The 23371-nt window shown below is 43.8% G+C and overlaps 1 protein-coding gene across 1 annotated transcript in view; it reads left to right on the forward strand.

Moving 5' to 3' along the window:
- Window positions 1-23371, forward strand: part of Itpr1 (inositol 1,4,5-trisphosphate receptor type 1) — a 336388-nt gene that overhangs the window by 255881 nt on the left and 57136 nt on the right. Inside the window, exons 45-51 of the mRNA XM_087181363.1 lie at window positions 4745-4925; window positions 6773-7026; window positions 12921-13121; window positions 14526-14636; window positions 17163-17258; window positions 19898-20020; window positions 21094-21198. Coding sequence (XP_087037489.1) covers window positions 4745-4925; window positions 6773-7026; window positions 12921-13121; window positions 14526-14636; window positions 17163-17258; window positions 19898-20020; window positions 21094-21198 — 1071 coding nt within the window. The remainder of the gene's footprint in view (window positions 1-4744; window positions 4926-6772; window positions 7027-12920; window positions 13122-14525; window positions 14637-17162; window positions 17259-19897; window positions 20021-21093; window positions 21199-23371) is intronic.

The raw sequence follows: 23371 nt of genomic DNA on the forward strand, positions 1-23371 counted from the left end.
ATTATCTCCTTACTTTAAGGTGGACTAATTAGCATCCTTTATTTTATCAGTGGTTTTAATTCTGCTCTGGCTTATGAGGTAAAATTCCGCTCTACTGTGTGAGGTGATAACACTCACAGATTCCAGAGAGTAAGGTGTGCACATCTCTGAGGGGTCATTTTTCCAACTACGTGTGTGTAACTACCACCCTAAGGAAGACTTTTTCTTCACTCTGGAAAGTTCTCTTGTACCTTTTGGAATCACTTCCCATATCCCCTGAGGCAACTGACCTTTTCATATCTCTTGCCATCAGTCAGTTAACTTTGCTTGCTCTGGGCCAGATTTATGTTAGGGTCCCTCACACCTGCCAAGTGGGGTGGAATGAAAAATTTGGAAAGTACAATCTCACTGTGGCTTTTGGCTCTTAGGTTTAGGGGAGGGGTGATGGATGGAATAGGTTCAGCGAGGGAGTGGACAGCTAACTAGGTGGCTCTGAGGGCTGGGGTCCATATGTACCTGCTTGCTCTGGCCTTAGGTCATAGCTAGAGTGACATCCCTCCTTCCCCAAGCACCAAGAACAGTTTATTGCAGAGAGATTTAGAGAACAGATCCGTGAACTCTGGAGGCTCTGCTCTCTCTGAGTTAAGATGGCCCCAGATACCAGAGAGGAGCATGTGAATGCTTCCCACAGCCATGGGAGGCTATTCCAGAAGTCCTGCTTGAGGGCTGTCCTGTGCCACCTGCTTCTTTTGTGGGGGAAACCTCTTAGCTCTCTCCCTGTGTGGCCCTCGGCTTTCAGGCCTCCATTTACAGAAGATCCTGCTGCTTTATTCCTGGAGACCAGTTGCCTTCCTTCCCAACTATCTATCTCTTTTTTGGGGCCCAAACAGGTCTCGCCTCTTGCCCTACCCTCCTTACCTCATTCTCAACTTAGGCGTCCTATTGAGATTACATTTTTCAAAGTGAATTTGAATGTCTCTGGACTGTGCTAGAATAGCTAACGAACACTACCTTTAGGGTGCCCTGATCTTTTGAAAAAGAGTAATAATCATAATTACTCATCAGCGTCGTAGTGGAAGGTGATACACAGGGAGGTTTGCCCCGAGTTCCTAGCACCTCATAAGCAGACTATGATGATCTCCTTGGGGCTTCAGACCACCCATGAGGTACTGTCATTGTGCCAGTGAAAAGAGTGGGGTTTCAGAGGTGTTATCGCTTTCTCTGGTGACATTTGGTAGTAAGTTGTAGAGCTAAAGCCAGGTCTTTCTGATACTGGAAATAGTTTTCTCACCATTGTGCCATCCTTCCTACCCTCACTGCTCATGGAGCTGCTGTCACTGTGGCATTTCATGTTCTTTTCATACAATAGCAGTAGGAACACAGAACCAGTACAGTCCGGCCCTGTGCCTTGGCATCCCTTTCATGTGGTAGGTTCAGGGAGGCTGGTCAGCTTGCCCACAGTCGCAGAGCAAGTGGGTGAGGGACCTGGGGTTCAGACCAGCAGTCACTGGGAAGCCTACCCCACTGACCTCTGTGTTAAGAGAAGCTTCCTTTCCTTGAGGAGCTGATTGTATTTCTCCTTTTTGTAACTGATAGGCCTCTCCTTTCACTGCTTGAGACCTTGGAGCCAAGTCTGAATTCTTGGCTCCCCTGAATTCTCTCTGTCCCACCTCCAGTCACCACCCCTTTCTCATTTTGTTTTCCTAAGCTTCTTTGTATCTTCCTTGCATCTGTTGTCCACTTTATTGTTTTATTGAGCTCATTCTGTTGATAAAGCTGGTTCAGGTCCTGGAGGGACTGACTGTAATAAATAATGCAAAATAAACATCCTGGCCACTGCAGAAACATATGGAAGCTCAGAATCCTCAGCCCCTTTCCTTTCTCTCCTTTCAGAAGAGTTCCCCTTACCTTGAAGGTATCAGCCGACATCTGTAGAGCTAACTGGCTGGATGTTGTGCAGTGTGGTTTGCAGCAGGCTATCTGTATGTGCTGCCTAGCACTGGTACAGACTGGACAGGCCTCATTCATTCATTCATTCATTTTTAATTTAAAATTAATTATGTTAATTGTCATTTTGAATGACCAGGTTGTCCCCAGATGCTTTTTTTTCCCCCTTTGGTACTGGGGATCGAACTCAGGACCTTGCACTTGACAGGGAGACACAGTGCCATTGAGCTGCATCCCCAGCCCTGTCCCCAAATGCTTTTAAAGCTGCCTCCATGCTGGGGTAGCAACTGAAGTGAATCGTCCTTAGGGGCACCAGAGTCAGGGAGTAGTCTTCTGTGAGTCTGGATGTGGGAAGACATATGTCTTGTCTTGGGATGAAGTCTAGTGCTTGTTAGCAGATAACTTACAGGTTGTATTGTTCATTCTTACATATCCTTTTTGTTTGTGGATGTGTTGGCTCTAAAAGAGGTGAACATTTGGAACTTGGATTCTGATTTTTAAGCAGTTTTCTAGAATTAATTTATTTGGTGGTATTTTTGTCATATCCATTGCATTGAAAAAGAATCTAATTGGGGGAGGTCCAGTTACGAGGAGCCATAAAAGATTTGGTTATAGTGACTCTTTAACCAAATAATTAGGGAGTGCCTACTGCATGCTGGACTCCCAGGAGCTCTGGAGGCAGCTGCCGACCACACGGAGAGCCACCTGCCTTCATAGAGTTTACATCTGCCTGAGACAGACAATGGGCAGCGCAATAGTGAATACAAGTGTAGTTTCAGAGTGTGCTGTTGCTGTGAAGAGAATAAAACAAGGCATGTGAGAATAAGCAGTTGGCCTGGGAGCTGATTTAGGGGTGGCTTCATTGAAGAGGTAACATAGTGATGAGACCAAAAGATAAGGTCCTGGCCTAGGAGAGAACCAGGGACAGCAAGGGAAGAGAGCATTGGCATTGAGTATCTGCCATAGAACTATTTCCTGTCTGACTCTTGGATCATTTTCATAGGGATAAAAGTCTATTTTAGTAAATAGTCATTAGTGTAATTGTCAAATCACCACTGTGTCTCTTCCTTACATGGCTGCCAGTTCCACGAGGGGAGAGTCCAGGTTTTTTGTGTTCACCATCATTTCTCATCTACCCAACACAGTACACTCATGACAAGTGCATAGTAGTGGGTGGAAGAATGGATGGAATGGGAGGAACCTAAAATCAAACCAAAGACAGTAAAGGGCAATGGAGGACACTCAAGATTTAAGCTTGGTTCTCTGGTGGGAGTGTTGGAGGACTCAATGGCACATGGAATGATAAGGGTGAGTAATCAGGGAGGTGGAGATATGTGTATGAGTATTTGGGAGTAGATGGAGGAGAAAAGATAGAACCAGAGAGCACATGCAGGAAGAATGGATTCTGTGTTGTATGTAAGAAACAACCCAAAGTCAAGAATAGCAAGAGGGAGAATAAAGGACACAATCAAGAAATTCAGTGGAGAAATGGGACAGATGTTTGTTAATGTGGCATATGGGCCTGTGGCCAGAAGGGTTGAAATGACTATGGTTACATATTGACAGGTGGAAAGTATGGCAGCTCTCCAGGAAGGTATTGCAGGGTGTGTATAGGCCAGAGTGGGAAGAGTTGTGGGCCTTTGAAGAGCTGGTAGGATTTTAGTTCTTTCCAGATTTGGAAGCCTAGGGCTTCCCTGTAGGGAAGCTTTCCATCTTTCCAAATGGGAGGGCATGAAGTTGGCAGAAAGATCTACTGGGAGAAGCAAATATATTGTTTGGAGCTTTGTTTTGTTCCTCTGGAAATTACCGTATTGTATTTTTATGTAAATAATTCACAACAGTGTGGTACTTGCAAGGGGGTGAAAAGCAAATACTCATAATGAAGTTGAGATACCATATTGTGTTTTTACATCAACAATGTGTACTCTTGCTTGCTTCCAAAAACAAATGTGTATCCATGAGGCACGCTACCTGTTAATTTTGAGCTTTTTCATCTAACCACTCTTATCTTTCCTTTAAGGTCTTATTTTGAAATCAGTGCAGCCCAGTGTCCTCTTCAGCAGCTCTGAGCTCTTATAATATAATCATGTATCTTCCTGAGCACTTTTTTTGGCGGGGCGGTGGGGCGGGGGCTATCCGGGATTGAACTCGGGTCCTTGTGTTTGCAAGGCAGGTGGCGGAACCGCTGAGCTAAATCCCCAGCCCAGCACTTTTGACTTTCGTGTGTCAGTCTGACCTACAGCTGTGTCATCTTTACCTGTTTGTTAATGACCCTATGGGCATTTGACACACCTTACTCATCTGTGTGTAACTCATAGGGCTCTGCACAGGAGGGAAGCACAGAGAAGTCCTTGAACACATGACCGCCCTGCAGTGATCACCAAAAATATTTCCAGGACTGGAGATGTAATTTATTGGTAGAGTACTTGTCTAGCACGTTCAAGGCTCTGGGTTTGATCCCTAACATCACAAAAAATTAAACTAACTTTCCCGTTCCATTGTTTATGGAGTTGTTTGGTGTGTGTGCAGGGGAGGGAGGGGTTATTCTCAGTTGGCTGAAGTCTGCCCACCACGCTTAAGCAGGTTCCACAGCCTTATGTGGCTGCTTTGGGGACAAATTTGTTTTAAAGGCTCTGTGTTGAAAACCTCAGGCCTTGGCCCCCAGAGAGTGATGGTCTGCAGAGTCATATTAACCTTGGTCTCAACCTAGACTAGTAAAATATGTAACTGGCTCTAATCTCCCATTAAGTTTGGGGGTCTTAAGGGGTTATTACTTTGTTCATCATAGTGCTGAAAATCTGTGGGTTTTCTTTGGCAGCACTCCTTTTTCTGCCGGTTGACAGAAGATAAGAAGTCAGAAAAGTTCTTTAAGGTCTTTTATGATCGAATGAAATTGGCTCAACAGGAAATTAAGGCAACTGTGACTGTGAACACCAGTGACTTGGGAAACAAAAAGAAAGACGATGAGGTAGACAGGGATGCCCCATCTCGGAAAAAAGGTAATGCTCTTTATCTTCTACCAGCTGGACTGGGAACCAGGAGTATGCGGTGTTCTCCTTGAGGTTTTAATTACTTTGAGACTCCAAGTTGCATTCTAACTAGGGTCTTGCGTAAAAAACAACCAGTCTGGTTAGGATATGAGTCTTCAAAGTGACTGTGCTGAGGTCGTGCTGCTTAGGTAGTCTCGTTTAATAAATTAGCAAACATTCTTCTTAGTCAAGTAGGAGGTTTTATTGTTAGGTTTTATTGAATATTCTTTTCCTGTGATTTCCATTCACAAGAAATTTAGAAAAACATGTACTTTAAAACTGGTATCAGTCATTTGTCAGGCAATTTCTCCCTATTTTCTGAAGTATAAAGTGGTTCATCCATGATCTCACTGGCAAAGAAAAACAGTACTGAAGAATGGGTAGGTAGACCTACAAGTTTTGGAGTCTAGCAGCCTTGAGCAAATTAATTAAATACTCTGAGCTTATTTTTCAAGTTTAGATCTGGATTTCCCAACCAAGCACAATTGAAATCTGGAGAATTCCTCATTGTAGGATTTGTCCTGTGCATTGTAGCACATTTAATGACATATGTGGCCTCTGTGCAGTTAGATACCAGTAGCATGCCCCCACCCTGAATCAAAAATGTCTCCAGACAGTCCTGCTTATCTCTGGGGACAGAACAGAGCCCCTGGTTAAGAGCCACTACTCTAGAATGAGGATACAGAGAAGAAAAATAAGAATAAGTACCATTTACTAAATACTTACTATGCATTAGGTATGTGTTAGCTTTCAGTCACTGTAACATGAGATTAGCCAGCTCAGAGAAAGATTTATTTTGGCTCTCAGCTTCAGAAGTTTTAATTCATGATCGTTGGACCCTTTGGCCTTTTGGGCCTGTCCCAAGTCAGCCCATCATGATGGGAGTGCAGAGCAAAACCACTCACCTCATGGCTAAGAAGCAGAAAAGATCAGGATTCCACAGCACTTTTTAAGGGGACACCTGCAGTGACCTAAGACCTCTCATAGGCTCCACCTCTTAAAGACTGTTCCACTCCCAGTGGCACCACAGTGAGGGACTAGACCTTTAGCACACGGGCCTGTAGCACACATTGCAGAGCCAAACTGTAGCAAGGCCCTGCTCAAAGTTTTTTTTTTACTTTTGTCAATTCATTTAAAGCTCAAGTTAACCCTTTATAATGGTTAAATTGTTATCTCAAGTTTCTAAGTAAGGAAACTGAGGCACAGATACGGTAATTAACTTGTTATTTACTTGCAACTAGAAGGCATTGGAGCCAGCATTCAAACCCAGCCAAGGCCGGCTGCAGAGTCTGGGTTTTTAATGCCATGGCTGTATCACAGGGTTATTCTGAAGACCAGCTAAGATAGTACATAAAAAATGCTTAATCGTAGTGTCTTGGCATTTTGCAAAGGGTCAATCACTTATCAATATAGTAACAATAATTATAGTAGTAATTAGCATTACATTAAGCCTCTTGGGAACCTTCTGGAGATAGAACTCACTGATGTTCTCCCATTTTACCCATTTTACAGAGGAGAAAGCTGAGGCTTAGGGCTTTAGATTCCTGAGGTCAGGAGAGCCTATACTAAGGCTTTTCCTATAAACACAGTTCAGGCCTAGATGAAATGTGAGAACCATAGCAAGCTGGCAGGGCTTGACTCCACTTTCATCCTGCCTGAGAACTGAGAGGAGAGAGTGACTTTTTGCAGTATTTTGCCAGGCTTGTGGGTCTCTAGTGAATACTAGAATCTAGTTTTCTAACCTGGTCTTTGGTGTGTGTGGTAAGTGGTCCTCCTGAGGATACAGTAGCCTTGACAGTCTCATGATTGTGTTCTAGCGAAAGAACCCTTGACACAGATAACAGAAGAGGTCCGTGATCAGCTCCTAGAGGCATCCACTGCCACCAGAAAAGCTTTCACCACCTTCAGGAGGGAAGCCGACCCTGATGACCACTACCAGCCAGGGGAGGGCACCCAGGCCACCACTGACAAGACCAAGGACGACCTGGAGATGAGCGCGGTCATCACCATCATGCAGCCCATCCTCCGTTTCCTGCAGCTACTGTGTGAAAACCACAACCGAGACCTGCAGGTGAGGGGTGGGGACGCTCCGGGGCCTGGCTTCCTCTGACAGTTCAACTCCTCTCACTATAATCAGGTTGCTTGAGTTGAGGATCCAGTATGATTGTCTGGCACAAAATTCTAGATGGTTGATGTGTTCCTGTCTTCCCTAGTGACTCCACAGGACCAAGGATCACAGTCTCGTTCACCAGGTGGCTTTATATGTATTTGTTCAGTGTGTATAGGTGCCTACATATACCTGTATCTTGCTACTGTTTGGCATACAGGTGCTTATGTAGAAAGTGGATGGATGGATTATTAAATACATTAGATTTACATGTATTTATTAAATACATTAAATACATCAGATTTTTAAAAAACAGGTACATAGAAAGTTCTAATTACTAAAGTCATGCACAGCATAATGTCAGTTTGATCAGTGATAGACTTCATATATGATAGTATATGCCATATAGCCTAAGTGTGGTAGGCTGTACCATGAAGGTTTATAAATATGCTCTTTGCACAACAAAATCACCCAGCAACACACTTCTTAGAACATATTTCCACCCTCAAGTAATACATGACTATATTTGTTGAATGACTGAATGAAGCACCTGCCTTCTGCTGTTTTACACAAATAAGTACTCAGGGCTAGGGATACAGCTCAGTGGTAGATTGCTTGCCTAGCATGCATGAGGCCCTGGGTTCAATCCCTAGCACCAAACAAGAAATGTTAAACAACTAAGTATTCGGAAGTCTTTGTTGATTATTTCAGAAATCTTTTGTTCATTTTGTTGTTTTGGGATCAAAACAGTAATTTCCCGGCCACTTAGAATATCCTAGATGCTAAAGATTATTTATATTAGTACTGCTTATGATTAGGGGATATGATTAGGGAGTGGGGCTTGAGTCAGAGATTGATGATCATACTATGACTAAATGCTACAACAGGGGACATGTTATCTCTTTTGTGAAGTTTCCAGCAGCAAAAGCTGGAAAGACAAGATAGGCCTAGATCTGTGGAGGCCTATCCCCGCCTGGGAGAAGCATGCTGGAGCTCTGGGACCTGGGCCTCTGCCTGGTTTTGCTGCTGACTCTTGAACCTTGGGAAACCAGCCCTCTGCCTGAGTGGTGGAAGGATGAACAGGGAAAGTACACCCAGGCATCTCTGATAAGATGGAGTGTTTCTTCCTAACAAGGACATTGGCACTGGTAGTTCTTTGTGATCGAATGGTGATGGTACAAAAAGGAAATTATGCTAGTCCATATCTGGCAAGGGGAAGGTATACCTATATATACACCATGTCCCTGACTTTGTGCAACAGGTGACTTCATGGCCCTCTACAACTGTGGCTGGACCATTTGATGTTGCCACATTTTATTGCTGTTACTTAAAATTTGCCACAGAATCTGTGTGATTTCAGCTAAGCTGGAAGTTACATTGTTAAACAGTAAGGCAGAACAATGAAATAGAGCTGGAAGAAATCTGCAATATCACCTTCTTGGCCTGAACTTTAAAAAACCGTCTCAGTCATTAATTGGCCATCAGTTGACTACCCACAAACCCCACTGTCAGACCCCAGTGCTGTGTGGCAGTGCCCTTCATACAGTCTGGAGCCCTTTCTTTACTTTGCTTCCAGTCAGTTTTGGCCACTAACATCATAGTCAGCATCAGAGCATGGGTTCCTGGTGCCAGCTACCTTGTCAATTACTCCATCTTTCCTTCTCAGCACTGAGAACCCTGAGTCTCAGGTCCATGGGCTCAGACTGCTCAGCTCAGTCAGACAGAGCAGAACTCTCTCACCTCAAAGCCCCACAGTCTGCTCATTGTCTCTTTAGCTGCTATTTCTGTGTCTCAAGATGACTGTCCCTGGTCTCCTCTATTCTTCCACCTGACAGGCTACACCCTTTAGTCATGAGGGAGGCTGTCTGAAGGGGAGTGAGGAACTCTCAGAGAACTAAGGCTAAGTGGTTCATCTATGCCATCTTTGTGGGCCCTGTTGTTGGGGGTTGTTTCTAGGTTGAGCTTGGTGATTAGTGCCCTGTACCATTTCCGTGCAGTGTCACTGGTCTCCACCAACCTTAGACTCCAAAAGGAAAGTAGGTAGAGAGGATGTCTGTGCAGGTCTGTGTCACGTGCATCAGGTGAATCTCTGCTCTGCAACTGGCACTGGTGGTGGCAGACCTTACCCATCAGAGGTGAGCATCTAGGGCTGCAGCCACTAGGGCTGTCTTAGTTAATTTTCTCTCATTGCTGAGACAAAATACCTGACACCCAAAGTTAAAGAGGGAAAAGAGAGGTTTCCCTCTCTTTTTGGCTGGCTCTAAGGCAGGGTGGCTTGGCAGAGGGGCATTGCAGAGGAGAAACAGTTAATGGCAAGCAGGAGACAGCGAAAGCAAACAGGGTCTTTCTGTCCCTTTTTAACTTATCCAGACTGCTTAGGGAGGGTGGCACACACCCTCTTAATCCTAGTGCCCTTGAGGCTAGTGTTGCACCATGAATCAGTTCCAGCATCACACACTCTAGATCCAGCCACCTCTGAAAAAGCCTCACTTGTGACGGCATGAGGCTTTGGGGGGACATCTAGATACAAGTCATGACAAGGGCCAACAGTGGATTGTGGTGCAGTGTGCTGAGTGCTTCATGATATAATCACAGGGGCTTTGTGGGTTTAGAGGAGGGGAACTGAACAGTGTGTAGGGGCCAGGGAGGCCTCTTAGAGGAGCTGATGCCTGCTGAGTTGTGAACTCATCAGACTCCAGGCTGCCTTGGTAGAGTCCTCCCTGCACTTCAGAGTGGCAGTGCTAATGTCCCTCACTCCAAGTGGTTCTGGTTTCACGGACCTGCCTGCCTTCTGCCCCTCTATCATCCCTCCTTCCTGACACACCCATTTTCCTTCCACTATGTGAACAGAGTAAGGCTTTGATTATACATGTTCATCATTTCTGATTTGGAAGTCTTCAGAAGTATAGCTTTGAACCTTAGCTCTTCACAAAATTCTTCAAACTAATGTCCTGGGAAGCCTTGGGGAAAGCTGCCTTTAATGAAGTCCTTCCAAAACTCCATTCTGTTCCATGCTGTGGGGCAGCAGTGCTTGGGGGGCAAGGTGAATGCACAGGATATATTCCTATATGAAAAAAGATGTAGCAACTTAACATTTGAAGGTACATAAAGTTATCCAATTCAGTGGTTTAAACCCCTCCCCGCTTTGGCTGTAGAATCCTTTGTCTGAAGAACATCTTATGCAGAAATGTACTAAGCTAAGCAGATGAGAGCAAAGCTGTTTTGTTTTCAAAGTTGAAATTAAAGAGTGCTGGAGCTTTCTTCCCCTCATCCACAAGAGTCCTCTTGATCCACAAGAGTCCTCTTAATCCACAAGAGTCCTAGAAGGGGGGAAACATCCCAAGGTTTCTACAGTGCCTGGTGGGAAAGCCAGTGAACTGGACCAGAGACTCATAAGGGTATAGGTTAGAATCATCTTTTAAAAACTCCCACAATGCTGCCTGCCTCACAAGCGAAAGGTCCTGAGTTCGATCCCCGGCACCACACCTCCCCGAAAAAAAACCTCCCACAAAATCAGGCTTGCCTGAGTGGTGGCTTGCTTCAGTAAAATTACATTTTCAGGAATCCATTTCCCAAATGATGGTTTTAAATGAAATTCAACTACTCTGAATGCCACCCTGCTGGCAGTGTTCTGGGACAGATGGTGGGCCACTGGGTCAGGGTTTCCTCATGGATCTAAGGGAGGAAAAGACATTCTCACGAGTAATTTTTAGCTCCCTGGTATAAAGAAGTACAGATCAGCTCAGAGAGAAAAGGGAACCAGCCTTCTGAAGCAGCAGTCTCTGGGTTTGTGCCCAGAGTTGGTTTTTGTTTTTTTTTTTTTTGGTCATATTTATAACCTCAGCTTTCCTGTTGGTAAATATTCAGTAGAGATAAAGCCACCAAATTTGACTTAGCCAAATGGGCAGTTGCCATCTTAAGTAAGCCTTGCTTACAGTAGTCAGGAACCTGATGGGCAGAACTGTTCTTTAACCAGTTTGTGTGCAGTTTTGAACCCTTCCCAAGCAGCTGACTTGGCTTTGTGCCTAGGTTAATGAAAGCAGGGCCTGATTACTCTGCTGGAGCCTGCACACGCACAGATTTGAAGTCTTTCACTTCTGTGTCCTCTCCTCCACTTAATCTACCCTCAGCTCTCCCAGGAAGACCACAGGAAGAGCAGGATTTCTCCAGCCTTGGCCAGGCAGGATGGTGTGTGGTAACAGTTCACTGAAAGAGCTCCTGTGTACCTCTCAGTGGGAGACGTGTCTGTTTTAGCAGAGGACAAGAGGAAATGGATCTGAGTCAGAGAAGGGGAGTCTCTGGCTAGTCTGCAAAAACTGAGATAGATGGGACAAGCTTTCAATAAAGGGCAGCTAACTAGCCTCCAGGGGGAGTTAGAAACATGTGTGCCCCATTAGCTTATGAGTTCCCCAGTTCCCTTTTCTCCATCTCATTCAAATTAGTTCAACCAGTGTTTATGAAGTACCTAATAAGCACCAGCTCCTTGTGCTAGCTACCAGATACCCAGTGTTGTCAACATGGTCCCTCATGGGGTCGATCAGCATCGCCAGAGGCACATCACTGTTTGGAGAGTAGAGTGTGGCCTGAGTGGGCCTACAGCATTGGGGAGGACTTCCTAGAAGTAACTCTAGACCACATCCTGAAGGAAGAGGAGTCTGGGTGAGACCAGGAGAGTGTGACAGGTATAGGGAATCATGTGAAAGAAGCCTCAGAAGCAAGAGCTTGAAGAATGCTTACAAGCAGGAACAAGTTCATTGCTGCTGACCAAAAAGGGTCTGGCAGGAGCAGTGACATCAAGGGAAAGGGACATGGCAGGAACGCTGACGTCACTGTGCAGGGAGGGACCCAGTGCGAGTGATGGTGTCACTGAGCAGAGATGAGCGTGGCAGGAGCGATGCCATTACCACTCATCAGGGGACCTGGTGGGACTGGTGGCATCAGGAGCAGAGGAGGGCTGTGGTTGGAGCAGTGACTGGAATTTGGAAGGAGTTGGGTCTTGAGAGCCATGCTGTGAACAAGAGTTTTGAGCACTCCAGTCTTCATGGTGAGCGTTCAGCCAGGCCCCAAGACATAGCGTCTTGCTTCAGGAGCCAGACCGAGCAAGGAGGAATGGCTGTGAAACTCTCCTTTGGCGTCCTGTGACCCTGAGAAAAAGTCACTTATCTTAGGAAAGTTCACACAGTCCCAACCCTTCTGTCTTCTCCTCCCACTGGGTCTGAACAGTTATTGAGGAAAAGGAACATAGGTTAGGTTGGGAGTAGGGGAGCTAGTCTGATGAATAGTCAGTGTTAAATTTGGTTACCAGACTATAATATGTGCATTCACAAATGTTTTCATTATACAAAGAATATATGAATATAGTCTTTTTATAAAGATTCAAATGAAAATAAGCAGTTAAAAGTATTATCTGTCTTCTGTCCATGGAGAATTATTCCAGTCTTTTCTCTATGTGTTTGAATCAGAACATCTGATTCAAATGTTGTTTATATCACATATTAATCTATTTCCGTTTTTTTAACCTAACCCTAGAGATCATTCCATACTAGCACATAAGGATCTACTCAGTTCTCCAAATTTATAATATTAATTAAAAGTGGCATACTACAATTTTTTCATGACTCCTCAGTCGATGGCCATTTAGATTGTTTCCAATTCTTCGCTGTTACAGTGCCATAGCCATGGGTTGACCATCTTGGGGGCTCTGTCTTCTGCTCTGTCTTGTCCTGTGCTGCATCTGCATAACTGATGATCAGCTCAGAACACTGACCTGTTAGAGACCATCAAGGTGGCAGTGTGAATGACCTTTTTCCTCTTCTCTCTGTCTTTGGTCTCCCCATCCGGGAACTGCATGATTGCAGAACTTCCTTCGTTGCCAGAATAACAAGACTAACTACAATTTGGTGTGTGAGACGCTGCAGTTTCTGGACTGTATCTGTGGAAGCACAACTGGAGGCCTTGGTCTTCTTGGACTGTATATAAATGAAAAGAATGTAGCTCTGATCAACCAGACCCTGGAAAGTCTGACCGAGTACTGCCAAGGGCCTTGCCATGAGAACCAGGTAATTCTTTTCTGCATTTGGGGAGGGGGAAATTTTTTTTAACATTTTAGAAAGTTGATTAGAGGATATTCAAAAGTTACATCACATGTGCCTTTTGGCCTAGGGAGTCAGTACGACTGGAGGCCTTTTTCTCACAGTTGAGAAGTTACCATGGTACTTCATCAGATCACTTCAGAACTTTACCTAATGAAGGGCATTGCAAGGGTTGTCTTTGGGCTCTTTGTTTGGCTTGGTTTAGTTTTGTTTGGTTTAATTTGGCTTCAATAAAGCAGGAGTACTATTAATACCAGAAAATAGCATGATATACAAGGAAAGATCAAAATGTGACTACTTGATGGGGATTTAAGTCAAGCTTAAGAGAAAACAAATTGCTTAACATCAAACAGCAATAACATTTGTAATTGAGATTTTAACATGGAGCTTTAGGGAAAGAAAAGACCATATATTCTTGACTTTGGTCTCCTAAAAAGTATATTTTTGGAGTGGAATCCAATATTTGTTTTCTTGAGGGGAGTTATTACTCATACATGGCATCTTGGAAGATTTTGTAAGTTTCAGTTTCAGTGCCAGGATTAGTATAATTTTTACTTCAAATGATGCTTCCCAGCTGGAGGGGTTAGGGCAAGACTTAAAATGGTCAGTTCTAAACCCAGAAAATGAGGAACTAGGGCCTTCACTTAGAGGAGAGCAGTTTACAAGAGACAACTCACTGCCTATGAAAAATTCTGATCTTAGTTGCCTAAGTGTGAGGATAGTGTTTTGTTAAATTTTCTTTCCTCTTCTTCCCTGACAAAGCAAGTGGTATAATATGAGTTACAGTATAATGAAAAGGAACACAGAAATGTAACAAACTTAGGAGAAAGGCTTTGACATGTAAATACATTTCTTTAAAACTTTGACTTTGCTTTTTTGGAGTGGATTGTGCTGCAAATGTGATCTTACCTGGGGAAAGATGATTGATTTTGATATTGTATGAATTAAGCCATAAGCTTGCATTCCAAGCTTAAACCTTAATCAAAAGTATGAAATACACAACACGAGTGATGTAGGGAGAATGGAACATACTTCTAAAGGGGAAAAAAGGCTCAGACCCTGGTATCAGTCATATACCATATTTTCCTTTAAGAACAAAAGCCAAGTATGCTGCACTATTTGGATAAGATGCAACCAGTTTATCAGTTAGCGTGCATGGGGACTTTCCTACTGTTTACTGTTAATTCTGAAACCAGAGATTTTCATCTGTCTTTTATTTTTACCACTTTCTCACGGAAAATTGCTGCTCTCCCCTAGAGACACCAGTGGGAGTGGCAAGCATTGTGTTGAAATAGCATTTCAGTCTGTTGGCCTTTGACATCTGATTTATGACCAGTATTTGTGTAAATGTCTGTATGTCTATTTGCTCAGAATTGCATAGCCACCCATGAGTCAAATGGCATCGATATCATCACAGCCCTGATCCTCAATGACATCAATCCTCTGGGAAAGAAGCGGATGGACCTTGTGTTAGAACTTAAGGCAAGTAGGGACTGAAAGCAAGAGGTAGAAGCATTTGGGAATGGTCACTTTTCTGTTTTGCCTTGGCATGTGACATGGTCAGTGTTGTGAGATGAAATATTAAAGACAGTTCTGTTAAACTAAAGGAATGATCCAAGTTAAGGTTCTGACTGAAATGCATAACTTCAGTCTTTCCAAATAAAGACCTTGGGATAGGATACCAAGTTTTAACTGTTAGGTCACATGGAATGAATACTTGCCACTCAGAGCTGTGAAACAAGTTCAGATAGCATCCAAAGACCAAGAGCTCAATTCCAAAAGTTAGGAAAAGAGAGGCAAATGGAAACACCATTCCCACTGTGGTATCTGAATTTTCTCTCCTTTGAAGAAAAAGGATCACTTGAAGAATAATATAACTAAACCTATCTAATACCCCAAATATCTATTTTTTACTTCATCTGAACACCTTTTTCTGCTCTGTCAATGGCTTAGTTAATGTGAATTTAAAATGAGGATAGTTAACACTGACAAAGAATGGACCTGCAGAGCCAGGCATGGTGGTGCACGCCTATAATCTCGGCACTGGGGAGGCTGAGGCAGGTGAATTACTAAGTTCAAGGCCAGCCTGGGTTACATAGTGAGTTCAGGGCCAGCCTGAACTACAAAGGGAGGCCCTGCCTCGAAAAAACAAACAAAGGAAAAAAGAATGGGCCTGTAGGTACCTGACAAGTTTCTCGGAGTTGTTTGCAAATGGAGAACTTCAGATGAGTGAAAGGGAAGCCCTCCTGGCTTTTGGCTCCTGGTAAATAGTAGGATAACTTTATGGAGTGAGAGTAGTGACTTCAAGGGTGCCTGGCAGCTTGGATCTGTGAGAAGAAAACCCACTCCTTGTTTAGGGGTGCCAAAGGTTCTCAAAGCATCCAAAAATTCAGTTCTGAGAACTGAACTTGCAACCCACCCTGTTATCTGATCTGCAGTGTATCTGGGGACATAGTAGCATCATTGGACGCATTTCTACTTTGGCTGTTCCCACACTGGTGCATGTGGAGATCTGTCCTCTGTTTTATATCCATATGCAGCAGTGAGTACTTCAGCTGTATCATGAAAGAGCATAGAACTGCAGGATTCAGCTGAATAACTGATCTGTGTATACTGCATGAATGATGCCTTAGGACAAAATGGCCTTGAGAAAGGTGTTCACAGAGAAGCCCAGAAGAATGGTGCAGTTATTTTTATTTTCTTTTAGCACTTAGAATTGAGAATCCAAACTAATTGTTGACTTGGGTATGTGGTTTAAATAGAATTTTTTTTGCTGTTTTTAACTCCTTTGAACAAATTTTGTTTTAGACTTGAACATCATTCAAACTCATATACCTGGCTACCATTTATCAGAAAGTACACAATGAGCATCTAAAATAGATGGAAACATCCACATGCTACTGGTCAGCACTTCAGTGACTTTTCCAACTAACCCAGCAATCTGAGGATTATTGTAGAAATAATCTGCCCTGTGATAGGACAACTACCTGACTGAAATGCTGTGACCTAAGCTTGGGGAAGGAAAAGGCCCCCCCCGCCAAATACACACAGACACACACGAACAAACTTTGGAGTCCTATACATGGGGAAGCATATGAATTATTGCAGGCCAAGGGGCCTCAAATGAGACTGAGCCAAGAAGTACAGGGTGTGGACACATGAACATTTTTAATATAATGAGAAATTACGGCTTGGCAGGCATTATGGTATTGCTTTGGGTCACTTTTGTTAACTAGATTCAGGTGTACTCTAATAGTGTTAGGAGTTCTGACAGGAAAGTTGTAAGACTGGGAAAATTACCTTTTGTGTCTTGTGTCTCTGGCCTCTAAGGCTAAGAGGCATTGTGTGTTGGCACACCTACCCAGGCAGAGAATGTGCCAGCTCAACCCCCAAAAACAGAAGGGCAGTGTGTGTCTGTGCATAGTAGGTCCTACCCCAACACTGTCATCTTGAGTGTGACAGTGTATGATCAGGCTCTGTGTCTGTGTGTGCAATACCTGGGATGCAGCCAATGGCCAGATTAAAACGATTCAGAAAAACTTGTGTCTGTACTGAACATCTGCAGACTTTTTTCTTTTTCATTACTGCTTAACAGTACAGTATTATAATAACTATTTACATTGCCCTTTCATATTGTTACTGTAAATAATCTAGAGATGAAGTATACAGAAAGATGTGTGTACGTTATATGCAAATACTTTGCTATAACCAATCCCCCATAGATGCTAAGAAATGACCTTACCCAACCATACCCATGTTTAAATTTCCAGTTTCTGCTAGCTAACCTATGTACCTCTTTGACCCAAATCATGTTGTATGCACATATTTCTGGGGTCCGAAGCAGCACATCCTCTGCCTGGTGTGAATAGTCCGTGACGTAATTGACCCATGGGGTGGAATGCCTGATTGTCTAGCCAGGGTGCACACCTGTGTCAGCTGGCCAGGTACATTTAGATCATCTGCCCAAGTGGCTCCTCTCCATTTCTCTTCCTTGGTTTCTCCATTTAGAACAATGCTTCAAAGTTGCTCCTGGCCATCATGGAAAGCAGGCACGACAGTGAAAATGCTGAGAGGATTCTTTACAACATGAGGCCGAAGGAGCTGGTGAGTTGGGTGACTGATCTCCTGACCATGGCACCAAGGAACATCAAAGCAATCTTTGGGGCATGGTAGAGGATCTGCATACTTGAGCTTTCTCAGAGATTCCCCAAATCTGAAGTATAAAGAGAATGTGTAATCCAGGCTTCTGACTGGGGAGAGAAGTATGACAGGGGACATGTGATATCTTACCCTCTCCTTTGAGCATAAACTACATATGGAAGTCTCCCTCCCCTTTTGCCCGCATGGAGGGGAGTGTGTGCAACTCCACAGCTCTGTATTTTTTGCTGCGTTGGCTTGGGCAGTGTCCTGATACGTAGAAAGGAAGATAACATTACCTAGGCCAGAATGTTGTTTTAAAGACTGGGTGAGAAAAGTCACATCCTTAGCCCTTAGCACAGTGCCTGGCACATGATAAATCTTTGGTGCATTTAAGTCCCTTTTCTTCTTATTCCTCATTCATTGCTGGTATTTTTGCCACATCTTTGTCCAGTGTTGAAGAGTTTACATCTGTTCTTGGTGCCAGTAGTTGGGAGAACAGAAGAACGTTTTCTGGTTGTTGGAGTTTTTTTGTATTTGTTGTTGTTCCTTTAAAGAAAACATGCTCTGGTTTATTTTTGAGGGGTGCTATTCACAATAGGCTGAGATATCCAGGTTGAGAGTTGGTGCTCCAAACTGTGAGACAAGGAGTGTTCAGAGACAGTGACATGAGTTGAAGGTAGGACTCTCAATTTGGACTTTTCCCCCATGCAAATAAACTGTAACTGACAGACTTAAATGAGGGCATTAAAATATTTCTGCCTCCTGGTGACCTGAGTATGCACTTGAGACCAGACCAAAGTCCCTTTGTGTATCCCTTCAGCCCAGCTCTTTGATCTCTGAGGTTAGACAGTGAGTTCTCAGCCGGAGATGGGAGTCCTCTGTGAGTTTACATAATGACTTATGTAATTGGGGTGACAGGGAAGCCTAGGTTTTATAAGTAGTGGGTAGGATTGGAGTCACTGCAGAGACCCCATTCCTAATCCCATCAGCCAGGAAAGTGCCCTGGCTTTTCTGGCCAATCTTGGATGAGGGAAAGGCCAATACCTAGTGCTATGACTACCACCAGTTCCTGGATTGCCACCTTGTGGTTATAAAATACCTTTTTGGCTCGTGGAAAGAGTCAAAGTTTTCTTGGAATAAACAGGTTCTAAGAATCTGAATAGCAAGGCATGTGCATGGGTGTACATGCAAGTGTTCATACATCTGTGTGTGTATTCTGGCCCCAAATCCTATGCAATGTGTTGTCTCTTCAGTTTGGTATTAGCAAAAACTGGCAGGAAAATGAGCTCAAAGAGAGAAGGCTCCAGTCTCCAAAGTTACATCTTGTGCCTGATCTAGTGTTCATATAGAGATGCTTGGCTCTCTGCATGCTTGGTCTTGAGTAATGAGAAATAATCCCAAATAATAGCCTTGCGGTAATGCAGGAGGCTGAAATGCCTTCTGAATCACCAGAGAAAATGGTTAATTTTTAGTATAACTTAGGGAGTAAAGGCATTTTGTTCTTACTCCTTGACTCACTAAATCCTGAATATGTTCATTTAATATCCTTTGTCCAGTGTGTTGTGCTGGGCACTAGGGGAGGGATTCGGATACAGGGTGACCTGGCCTTGCTCTCAAGGAGCAGGGGTGAAAGGGAACAGCAGGACAGGTACAGGAATGCTCTGAGAAGTGTGCCAGAAGCATGAGATGAGCCAAGATGCAGGTCCTCAGGGGCAGAGTCATGCAGCTGTGAAGAGTAATGGCCAAGTTCAAATCCCAGCTCGTTAACTGTGACTTTAGTAATGTTATTTTCTCTCTGAGTATATTTCCTCATCCATTAAAAAAATGAGAATCTCTGATACCTCATAAAATAATGCTAAATATTAAACTAATGCTAAAATACTAAGCATGGTGCTTGGCACACAGTAAATGCTCAGTGGATATTAGTCTATGCTATTATTTTCATGTGGAGTGGGCTTTGGGGCATGGGGAAATTTTTGAATTAGAAAAAAGTTTCATCACCTCTTTCTAAAAGCTAAATAATTTCTCATTAGTTTTTCCTGAAATGAAGAAGATTAGAGGTAAAGATAGGAAAAGTCTGGTTTCTAGCCTTTATTTTTATCATATTTTGCCTTTTCAAGGTGCTTTTATAGTCACTGCTCCCTTCTAAAATAGAAGGGTATAAACCTGCCACAGACTGTCTCTGGGTCTGAGTAGAATGAGTTTTTTTTTCTTCATGTCAGTGGAAGTTGACTGGTGTCAACTGCTTGTGACATTGTTAGGAAGGATTCTGAGGCAGTGTCCAAGCCTTATAGGAAGGAGTGTTGAGTTTGATGTGTGTCTGCCCAGGCCATGGATGCAAGTTCTCTGTGGGTCTCCTATGTTCCCCTGACTTTTCTTGCGTGTGCGATACTGAAGATTGAACCCAAGGCCTTTGCACTGAGCTACATTTCTAGCCTTTTTGAAATTTTGAGACAAGGTCTCACTAAATTGCTTAGGCTGGGCTCAAACTTTCAGTCCCCTGCCTTAGCCTCCCAGAGTGCTGGGATTATAGGTATGTACCACCACACCCAGCTTTATGGGTCTCCCTTGAAAAATATTTGTTCTCTTGGCTCTTCTTGCAGGTGGAAGTGATCAAGAAAGCCTACATGCAAGGTGAAGTAGAATTTGAGGATGGAGAAAATGGTGAGGATGGAGCTGCCTCCCCCAGGAACGTGGGGCACAACATCTACATACTCGCACATCAGGTATGAGCTCTCTCTGAGCTCACTCCTCACCCTGCTACCTACAAGTCCTCAGACAGACTGCTTCTTGAAAACTTTTACCTAGGGCTGTTTGTCCTCATGAGAATATGGCTTTCAAGTAACATTTGGCAACCTGACCTAAGATGCTCAGTTCCAGGACTTTTCCATTCCCCACCATGATAGGGTTAAATACTTGGAAATCCCCATGCCTCTTAAAAGCATCCAACCCCTGAGCAGTGACACTTAGATGGTTTATGACTTTGAAAACATTTGAGTCTTAGGCTTTTTACAAATAACCAAGGAGTCTCTCTTAAGAACCTAAAAAAAAGAGCTTCCTTGCCTGTGTCATTTGTAAATCTGTGGGAACTTGTCATTATGACTTTTTGTTTGTCTTTTGAAGATATGGTTATAGTTTATGTCCTGGCATCAGAATGCCAATTTCTTTTTTTCTTTCTTTCTTTTTTTTTTTTTTTTACAATGCCAATTTCTTAATTCTCCTTCCTAGTAGCTGGGTTTTTGGAGATACTTCCTCTTTTTATAGATGTTGATGTGCCTTGAGTTTTCTGGTGATTATGAAAAGACTGTAACTCAGCTGGAGGCTTGTGTTTTCTGTCCTTTCCAGCCTTCGGGTAGTGGATCTGGGTATCAACTATGACAGTATGGAGTCTAAGGCTGGCAGGTCCTCCCCTCTTCAGCCACATTCTGGCTGAAGGATATCCATCTCCTTCCTACATCTCTCCCATGATTAGCATCTAGCCTCTAACAGAGCTTTTGGACATTCCAAATGTAGGCTCCCTGGGGCTGTATAGAAAGCCTATCTATCTCCTGCCTGGCTAAAGAAATCAAGAAAAAGTGAGACCCTGCATGGCCATGAGCTTGCTATTATTTTCTTCCAAGCTCCCAAAATAGCCACTGTGCAAAGCACACCTGGATGGAAGGTAGCAGACCTCCTAGCACCATTGCACTTCAGTTTGCTGCTGGTTATTATGCATTTTAAAAACGCTTAGAGTTAGAAGCTTGTGTATTCCTGTTGCAAAGAGATGTTAACCTCCTGTATTTCTGTACCTGTGTTCTAGTTGGCTCGGCATAACAAAGAGCTCCAGACCATGTTGAAACCTGGTGGCCAGGTGGATGGAGATGAAGCTCTGGAATTCTATGCCAAGCATACAGCCCAGATTGAGGTAAAAGCAAGAAGCTCAGGGCACAGAAGAGCCCAGCTTCAGGGAAAAGGCCTTCAGTGTGGGATGCATTGTACCAGGGCTGGCATGCATTCATTTATCTGAGAAAATAAAAAGGTTGTGACCACCTAGGTCTTGCATTAGGTGCTGAATATCCAGTGATGGCCAGGATAGTCATGATTTGTTCTTGAAGCTTGGTGGAGAGATAAAAACTGAGCAAATCCACATAAATGAATCTTATTCATTACAGATTTGGCCTGCTCAGCAGGATGAGTGGATGGCATTATAAGAAAGTCTAGCAGAGGGACCTGCTATAGGTTGTAGTGGCCCAGAAGGCCTGTTCTGAAGAAATAGGAACTAAGTTCAGTCTTAAAGAACACAGAAAAGAAGTAGGGAGACACTAGGCAGGGTCAAAGGAGCTTTTCAGACTTGGGAAAGGAAGCTTCTAGATGAGGGGTGGAGCTAGAGAAAGACCTGCTTGGCTGGAGCTAAGTGAGCCAGAGGGAGAACGCATGGTCTCCCCAGGAAGGAGATGAGGCTGCCCAGATTGGGCACAGCTTGGTCCTCATCCTGGGAATAGATTGGACTTCCCCCTCCAAGTAATGGGGAACCATTGCAGAGTTTTACCCAGGGAGCCCTGTGATCAGCTCTGCATATTAAACAGAGCAAAGCAAAAGTCTTACTAATACTCTGTGAACTAGATACTTTAGAAATGGAGAAGCCATGCAGTGATGCTTAGAGAGATTTTGTCACTTGTCCAGCTTTCAGTGGCCAAAGCAGAGTTTTAACTGCTGTGTGTTTACCTCTGAGCCAGGGGTAGATTTCATGTCACTTGTGTTTTCTTAGCATTTGAGAGAGCATCAGCTCTGTCTCCAAGCTCTAGGTGTTAAGAGAGGATGTACTGTGTTTTGCTACTGATGAAATATACAAGTGTCAGTGTTGGAACAAAGATTTGGAAAGCCTAACAGACTCCTTTAGGCAATGTAACATGTTCAGGATGGAGACTTTTCAAGAATCTGTTTTTACCCAATGTCTCTGGTCTTCAGGCTGACCTAATAAAATGCAGCATCTCACTGATTAGTCATCCATACCAGTGTATGTGAACAAGAAGTGTTCTTATTTTATTGTTAGTGGCCAGAAGTTTAGCCAAAGCACCAGGTCTGTCTTCTGGAGCCCTTAGAAGGTACACATTAGATGTTGGTGGTATAGAATGTCAGAGGAGAACAAAACCTTGAAGATCATCTCATTGAGCCTCTTGGCTCACTGGGAGGAAGACTAAAGCCTGGTCAGGTTAAAAGGGTCACTCAGCCCATTAGAGGTGGGAAAAGTACTAGAGTATGTTTTCTTAACCCTTGCGTCTAAGTCTGCTAGAAGAGATATAGATAGATCTTCAGGTCCCTGTGGAGTTATCTGTGTGGTCAGGGCCCTCCAGCTTCTTGGGGCTCTCCTCACAGCCCCACTGTTTTCACTCTGGGTAACTCCAGGATCTGAAGTCAGCTCTGGCCCAAAGGCCTTCTCATATTTTCCTTTCCCTCTTGAGCCCAGATACACATCTCTGCTTGTGTTCCTTCAGTAGTAGAAGGAAGGACTGATCCCTGCCAGCTTGGCTGTGTGACACAGGCAGGGTCTTGATAGCAGTTGAGAAGAGTTGGTCCCTGAGCCTGTGTGTATAAGGTCACCTATAGAGCTGGGTAATGGGCAAACTTTGGTCACTAACCCCCACACCAAAATTCCAGTGTTGAACTGGTTAGATAATGGACCAACATCAGGATAATGATGAAACCTCTTAAAACCTGAACTCCTACTAGATTTGGGAGCCACTGGTCTAAATAAACACCATGTCCCTCAGAATTTAGTTTTCCACTACAGTGTGGCTTGAATCACTTCTCTTGCTGAATCAGGGAATAAAGGTACTGAGTTAGAACCACCCCTGCTTGTAGAGGCCACTGGCTCTGAGCCTCACTTGACCTTTCCAGTTTCTGGAGAGGAAGAATAAAGATGGGCCATACCTTTATTATACTGCCTGCAGCCTGTGCCCCTTTTGAACAACCCCCGGGTCTGTGACTCAGTATAGTATCCTAGAATCTAAACAATCCAGACTAGACTACCTCCTCTCTGGAGGTTGAGCATGACAGTCATGGAGGAAATCTATGGGGCTTAGAAGCCCGACAAAGCT

This window comes from Heterocephalus glaber, unplaced genomic scaffold (genome assembly GCF_053883595.1).
Source record: "Heterocephalus glaber isolate CG9 unplaced genomic scaffold, H.glaber_assembly_v1.0 deba00001472, whole genome shotgun sequence".
Classification (NCBI taxonomy): Eukaryota; Metazoa; Chordata; class Mammalia; order Rodentia; family Bathyergidae; genus Heterocephalus; species Heterocephalus glaber.